Raw genomic sequence first — 7,707 nt, 5'->3', positions numbered from 1 at the left:
TAAACTTTCACTCAATCCACAATAAAAACCTTAAATAAAGGAAAAAAAAAAAAAAAAGACTAAACCTAACCAGCAATACTAAAGATTTAGACAAAGAAAACTATACAGCACTACTAAAATAATAAATAAAAAGAGACCTATATAAATAGAAGACCATACTATGCTCATGGACAGGAAGAATTAACATTAGGAAAATGTCAATACAACCCAAGGTGATCTACACATATTTGCAATCCCAACTCATACCATAAACATTCTTTAAATAGACAGAAAAATTAATCATCAATTTTATATGGAAAGGAATAAAATTTAGATAAGCAAAGCAATGCTGAAGAACAACAAAATACAAGGTATCATACTTTAAGATCTCAGATCCTACTATATTATCATCATAGTTAAAACTGCCTGGTATTGCTACAATGTCAGATAGATACACAGACCAATGGAACAGAACTGAAAACTCAGCAGCAAATCCATCCATCTATGGACAGCTGATCTTTGATAAAAGGCCAAAACCTATTGAATGGGAAAAACACAATCTTTTTAACAAATGGCACGAGCAAAACTAGATATCCATTTACAGAAAAATGAAACAAGATCCATACCTCATACTATGTACAAAAGCTAACTCAAGAAGGTTCAAGACCCAAATGTGAAACCTAAAACTATACAGATCATTAAAGAAAAAAATAGGAACAAACTTAGAGACCCTAATTTATGGCATAATTAAACCATCAAACATAACCCAAAGTGCATAAACAACAGAAAATAAACTAGACAACTGTGACCTCTTAAAAATTAAATACCTACATATATCAAAAGACTTCTCCAAAAGAGTAAAAAGAGAACTTACAGACTGGGGGGAAATATTTCTGAAAAAGGACCAGTATCTAAAATTTACAGGAAATTTCAACATATGAACAACAAAAGGACCAATTTAAAAAATAGCAGAGGACACGAATGGACACATCACCAAAGATGACAGTCAGGCAGTCAACAAACACATTAGCCATTAGAGAAATGCAAATCAAAACATCAATGAGACATCATTTCATCCAGCAATAATTGTTGTTATTGTTGTTAAGTGCTGTCAAATCAGTTATGACTCATAGAGACCCTGCATAGGGTTTCCGAGGAGAGGCTAGTGAGTTTGAACTTTGGACCCTGAGATTCAAATTGACTTTGTAGTCCAGGGCACTGACCCACAACACCACACCAGGACTCCAGGACCCCAGCAATAATAGCAAAGTTGAAAAAGACAGAAACAACAAATGTTGGTGACAGTGTGGAGAGACTGAAACTTTCATATACTGCTTGAGGGAGTGTAAAATGGTACAGCTACTGAGGAAAATAGGTGTCCTGGTGTGGCACTGTGGGTTAATGTGCCAGACTGCAAAGCCATTTGAACTTCAAGGTCGGCAGTTCAAGCTCACCAGCTGCTCCTCGGAAACCCTATACAGGGTCGCTATGGGTCAAAACAGAATTGACGGCACTTCACAACAACTGTGTAAAACAATGTAGCTCTTCCTTAAAAAGTTGGAAATAGGAATACAATTATGATCCAGCAATCCCACTGGTAGTGGTGGTGGCTGTGTGCCACTGAGTCAATTCAGACTCATAGAGACCTTGTATAAGGTTTCTGAGGCTGTAAATCTTTATGGGACCAGAAAGCCTCATCTTTCTCTTGCAGAGCGACTAGTAGATTTAAACTGCTGACTTTGCAGTTATCCACCTAGCTCGTTATCTACTATGTTACCAGGGCTCCCTCTACTAGGTATATATTGTAAAAGTGTAAGAGCCATGGCATGAATAGATATATGCATGCCCACCTTCATTGCAGCACTAATCACGCTAGCAAAAAGACAGAAACAACCTAAGTGCCCATTAATGGATCAATGAATAAACAAACTACGGCACATACACATAGTAGAATACTATGCAAAATTAATAATAATGATGAATGTGCAAAGTATTTCATAACATGCATAATCCTGGAAAACATTATGCTGAGTGAAATAAGTCAATCACAAAAGGACAAATATTTTATGAGACCACTATAATAAGGGTCAAGAAAAGTTTTACACACAGCAAGATATTTTTTGATGGTTACCTGGGATGGGCGGGGAGGGAAGAGAAAATTCCTAACTTGAGAGTGGTGGTGGTGTGCCATGGAGTCAGTTTTGACTTATAGTAACCCTATATAGGGTTTCTGAGGCTATAAATCTTTACGTGTGCAGAAAGCCTCATCTTTCACTCACGGAATAGCTAGTTGTTGTGAACTGCTGACCTTGAGGTTAGCAGCTCGACTCATAACCACAATGCTGCCAGAGCTCCTTAGCTTGAGAATAGATATGTATTAACTCGGGTAAAGGGAAAGGGGGAGGTCAGCAAAATATGCCAGTGCAAAGGAAGACACTGCAAAGTGCACAATTACAGGAAACAAAGGTAAATACTATTGTATACAAAATTCTGTTATAACAGTAATAACAAACCATAACTATAAGTGAATACATAGGTAGCCATGTAAGCTGAACAAGTATGGAAAGACAAACAATGAGTGTGTGTGTGTGTGTGTGTGTGTGTGTATATATATATATATATATATATATATATACATATACATACATACATACATACAGGTTTGGCAGTGGGTGCCAAAAGAACAAACAAATTTGTTTTGGAAGAAGCACAGCCAGAATGTTCCTTAGAGGCCAGAACAGTCCCTGAAGGGACTGTTTGGTAAACTGGAGGGTCAGCAAAGAAGAGGAAGACCTCCAACAAGATGGATTGGCATAGTGGTAGCAGCAGAGGGCTCAAGCGTAACAATTGTGAGGTTGGCACAAGACCAGGTAGTGCTTCATTCTGTTGTGCATGGGGTCGCTGTGAATCAGAACCAACCTGACGGATCTAACAACAACCAAGAAAGAAGAGCCAGTAGTGAAGTGCATCCTTAGGACCTGGGGTCCCTGAACTGTGAACTTCCTGGATCCAGGGAATGACTGATGTCAAAAACATGGAGATCTCCAGGGAATGCTATGCGTACAGATGCTTAAATGAGACAAGAACCTTTCCCCAGAGCTGGTGCTCTGAATTCAGACTTCTTGCCTCCTAACCTGTGAGAGAATAAATTTCTGTTTGTAAAAGTCATGGACTTTTGGTATTTCTATTATAGCAATACTAGATAACTAAGACAGCATTTGGTACCAGGAAAGTGAGGTGCTGTTCTAACAGATACCTAAAATGTAGAAGGCAGCTTTGGAATTGGACAATGAGCAGAAGTTGAAAGAGTACTATGATGCCTAATAGTGGTGGTGGTGGTTATGTTCCGTGGAGTTGGTTCCGACTCATAGCGACCCTGTATAGGATTTCCGAGGCTGTAAATCTTTACAGGAGCAGAAAGCTTCATCTTTCTCCTGCGGAACAGCTGGTAGTTTCGAAGTGCTGACCTTAAGGTTCGCAGCCCAATTCGTAACCACTACGATACCAGAGCTCCTTATGATGCCTAATAGTAAAAGCCTATAATGTCTAAAAGAGACTGTTGGTGGAATTATAGATATCAAAAACAATTCTGATGACAGCTCAGAAGGAAGTAGGAGACTTACAACCTGGAGATAAGACAGATTGTGAGAAGCAGTAGCAGAGAAATTGCAGCAGCAAAACCAGAAAAAATATAAGTCAGCCCGGGAGCCAACCCAGAGCAAGAAAGCTGAGCACCTTCACATAGGAAGCTTCTTGGTGGAGTGGGGTGTTTCTGAGCACTTGTAGGTAGAATTAGGCTCTGACCCACAGAGTTAGAGAGCTTAGCATCTTCCTGCCAAGGTGGAATGGGGTGTTTCTGGGTACTTATTAGTAGAGCATAAGAGCTTTATAACACTTGCTTGAGCAGAGCAGAGGCCAGGCTGTCCTCTTCTAGAGACCAAGGAACCGGGAAGCAGAAGCTGAAGAGACAAGAGGCATGGAAGCAGAACTGCCTCAGTCTCAAAAGATAGGGCCATGACCTCTGGAATCTCATAGAGTGTAACCATGACCTCTGGGTTTCTTGGAATGGGGCCACAGTTTCCTAAATTTCAAAGAGTTGGGTCTTCACCAACTCAGTTCTGAAGTGTATGACTGATGTTAAGATGGGACCTCTGTGCAAAGCTGAGGGATGGGGCAGACATGCCCAAAGGGGCAGAAGAACAAGGCCTGCTGGGGCTGAGGGGTTGGGATCGCCACTCAAATGGGATAGGAGAATGAGCCTACCCAAAGCCAAGGGAGCAGAGTTGCCATTCCAGTGGGCCTGGAGGGCAGAGCTGAAGTCCAGGGTTAAGGGGTCTCTACCCAAAATCCAGAGTGCATGGCCAACAATCAGAGTCTGGAAGAATGAGACATCTCAGAGAACAGAGGATTATCTTCAAACCTTGAGAGCTAATGTAAATTGTTTTGCTAGGTTTTCAACTTGGCTTGGTGCCTGTTATCTCTTCTTTCCCTTCAACTGCTCTAACTTGTAATGGAAATACCAATTTCCATGTAATGGAAATACCTTGTATCCTCTTCCACCAATGTACTTATATTTTATATAAGGCAGGTAACTTATATTTTAAATCCAGAGACCAAGAGAAATTTTGCCCCATGTTGGAATTTGGAAATGGAAGACTTTCTTTTGGGGTGATCTGGTGGGATAAATGTGTTTTGCATGTGACATTTGGGGGGCCAAAGGGTGGAATGTCAAGGATTTAATTGTGTCCTCCCACAGTATGTATCAGTTTGGCTGAGGCATGATTCTCAGTGGTTTAGCAGTTATGTGATGATTCCCCATGACATGATCTGATGTGATAAACCAGTAAGAGGATTAAGGATGGGATGTTGCTTTTGAGTGCCTTTGAGTTGATTCCGATTTATAGAAACTCTGTATAGGGTTCCCAAGAGCAGCTAGTGGATTTGAACTGCCAACCTAGCAGTTAGAAATCCAGTGCTTATCTTAAAGCACCACACCAGGGCCCAAGGGTAGGATATTGTTGTTTAAATGCTGTTGAGTCCAATCTGACTCCTAGAAACCCTGTATAAGATTTCCAAGATTATAAATCTTTGCAGGAGCAGCTGGTGGGCTCAAACTGCTGACCTTGTGGTTCACAGTCCAGTGCTTATCCTACAGAGCCTTGATCAAATGTACAGGTTATTCCCAAGGGTGTGATATGTTAATACCTTTTATCTTACAAAACATAAAAAGAAAGAAACATTAGCATAGAAATAGGAAGAGCTTGAGAAACAAAGTTAAGTATTATAATAAAATGTGCAAAGACTTAGAGTTAGAAAACCATGCTAAGCATATATCAAGCTGAAAGAACTGAAGAAAAATTCAAGTCTCGACTTGTAATTTTGAAGGATTCTATAAGCAAAACATTGATTGCTACAGAAAACATCAAAAGAAGATGGAAGGAATACACAGAATAACTGTACTCCCCCCAAAATAAGGTCGATATTCAATCATTTCAAGAGCAAGTATATGATCATGTAACTATGGTACTAAAGGAAGACATCCAAGCTGCACTGAAGACATTGGGGGAAAGCAAGTCTCCAGGAATTGAAAGAATACAAATTGAAATGTTTCAACAAGATATATGCTACAACAAGTGTTGATGAAGATGTGGAGAAATAAAATCCTTCATGCGTTGCTGATGAGACTATAAAATGGTTCAGCCTCTCTAGAGGACAGATTGGTGGATCCTCAAAAACTTGAGCCTAGAATTACCATTGACTCAGTAATTCTGGTCCTTAGTGTGGCACTGTAATATAAATATTGAACTGTTAACCAAAAGTCGGTGGTTCAAACCCACCAGCTACTCCTCAGAAACCCTATAAAGGGTTGCTATAAGTTGGAACCTATTCAATGGCACTTAAGAACACTATATACCGAAAATGCTTCAAAAGCCGGGACTTAAACAGATAACTTACATATCAATTTTCATTGCAGCCTTATTCACAGTAGCCAAAAAGTTTAAACAACCCATGAGCACAGTTGAGAAATGTTTTAAAGTAACTTGAATAAAGTAAAGATCTACAGTGGAATCAGTATGAGAGAATGAAACCATGATGCCAATTTTTATTTTATTTCAGGGTTACAAAATTAACCATCTGTCCATAATTTCCCCATAATTGTTACTACAAAGAAAATTCACTTACTTGAGAGTTGGGCATCAATAATCATAGAAGACGAAGTTGATGATTGCTCATTATTTGCATCAATTTGAACCAGGGATGCATTTTTAATATTATTTTCTTCTATATTCCAGTTATTCTTACATAGCAAGCCTTCAATATTGGTGACTTTACAGCTAATACCACAGCCTGGCACAACCTGGAAATCTATACAGGTACCCAAGGTTTCAGTGTCCAGCTCCTAACAAAGAGAAACATAAGGATTTCTTCTGCTGTTCTAATAATCCATGGTCATCCATTAGCATTTCAAAGATTACCAAAAACCCCAAACTCATTGCCATCTGTCAATTGGGACTCATAGTGACCCTATAGAACAGGGTAGAACTGTCCCCATAGGTTTCCAAGGCTATAAATCTTAATGGAGGCAGACTGCTACATCTTTCTCTTATGGAGTCGGTGGTCATTTCAAACCACTGACCCTTCTGCTAGCAGCTGAGCACTTAACCAATGTACCACCAGGGCTTCTTTCATTCAGAGATTGGTAGCAGTGATGGTTGTGTGCTATTGAGTTAGTTCCAACTCATAGTGACCCTGTATAGGTTTTCTGAGGTGGTAAATCTTTATGGAAACAAAAAGTCTCCTGTTTCTCCCATGGAGCATCTGGTAGATTCAAACTACTGACCTAGCAGTAGCCCACTATGCTACCAAGACTCCTTATTCAAAGATTTGTTGTTTTTGTTAAGTGTTGTCGAGCCAGTTCCAACTCATAGCTACCCTGTAGAGGGTTTCCAAGGAGTGACTGGTGAGTTTGAACTACTGACCTTGTGAGTCAAACCAACCCTGTGGTCTACTGTTTATCCTACAGTGCCACACCAGGACTCCTGGTTAATTCTAAATGTTTAGATACATGCTATATGCCTGGTTGGAGTCCTAGTGTGGCGCAGTAAGATAAGCACTGGACTGCTAACTGCAAGGTTAGTGACTCAAACCAACCAGTCACTCCTTGGAAACCCCATACAGGGTTGTTTTGATTAAGAACCAACTCAACGGCACTGTATGTTTAGAATGAAATGGTCACTTATCATTGCCCACTTGACAGGGGATTTTGATGAGGATAAAGAAACAAGGTGTGGAGCATTACATTCAAAGTTATAGGAGGAACTCCAGAATCCTTTTTTTTAAATTTTTAATCCCAATCTCTAAAAATTATAATGAGTTTGGAAAGAAAGCATAGGCTTATAAGTACTCCCTTTCTCCCTTAGAGAATCACATATTAAAATTTTAACTCTACATATAGTCAAGTCATGTTTTCTATTCAGTACAGGGAATAGGGTAACAAAGTATTACCTAGTATGATTTTGTGCCCTTAATTAGCCAAAGAAATGGTAACACTAATGATAGAAATTGCCACATTTCCACTATAAAATTAATGAGACATAATTTACAAAGAACTTATACAAATCCGTTTTTAAAAAAAGATTGTTGTTGTTGTTGTTGTTGTTAAGTGCCATCGAGTCGGGTCCGACCCATAGCGACCCTGTACAGGGTTTCCGAGGGTGTAAATCTTTA

At 39.5% G+C, this 7,707-nt stretch overlaps 1 protein-coding gene across 2 annotated transcripts in view; it reads right to left on the bottom strand.

Annotated features, from left to right (window-relative positions):
* ATP7A (ATPase, Cu++ transporting, alpha polypeptide) overlaps positions 1–7,707 on the bottom strand; it is a 266,921-nt gene that overhangs the window by 35,137 nt on the left and 224,077 nt on the right. For both annotated transcript variants that reach the window (XM_006873741.1, XM_006873742.1), the window contains one exon: positions 6,163–6,379. In XM_006873741.1, the coding sequence (XP_006873803.1) occupies positions 6,163–6,379 (217 nt within the window). The remainder of the gene's footprint in view (positions 1–6,162; positions 6,380–7,707) is intronic.

This window comes from Chrysochloris asiatica, unplaced genomic scaffold, assembly GCF_000296735.1.
Source record: "Chrysochloris asiatica unplaced genomic scaffold, ChrAsi1.0 scaffold00252, whole genome shotgun sequence".
Taxonomy (NCBI): domain Eukaryota; kingdom Metazoa; phylum Chordata; class Mammalia; order Afrosoricida; family Chrysochloridae; genus Chrysochloris; species Chrysochloris asiatica.
Note: the sequence above shows the minus strand (reverse complement) of the source record. Positions and strands in the feature narration are given on the sequence as shown.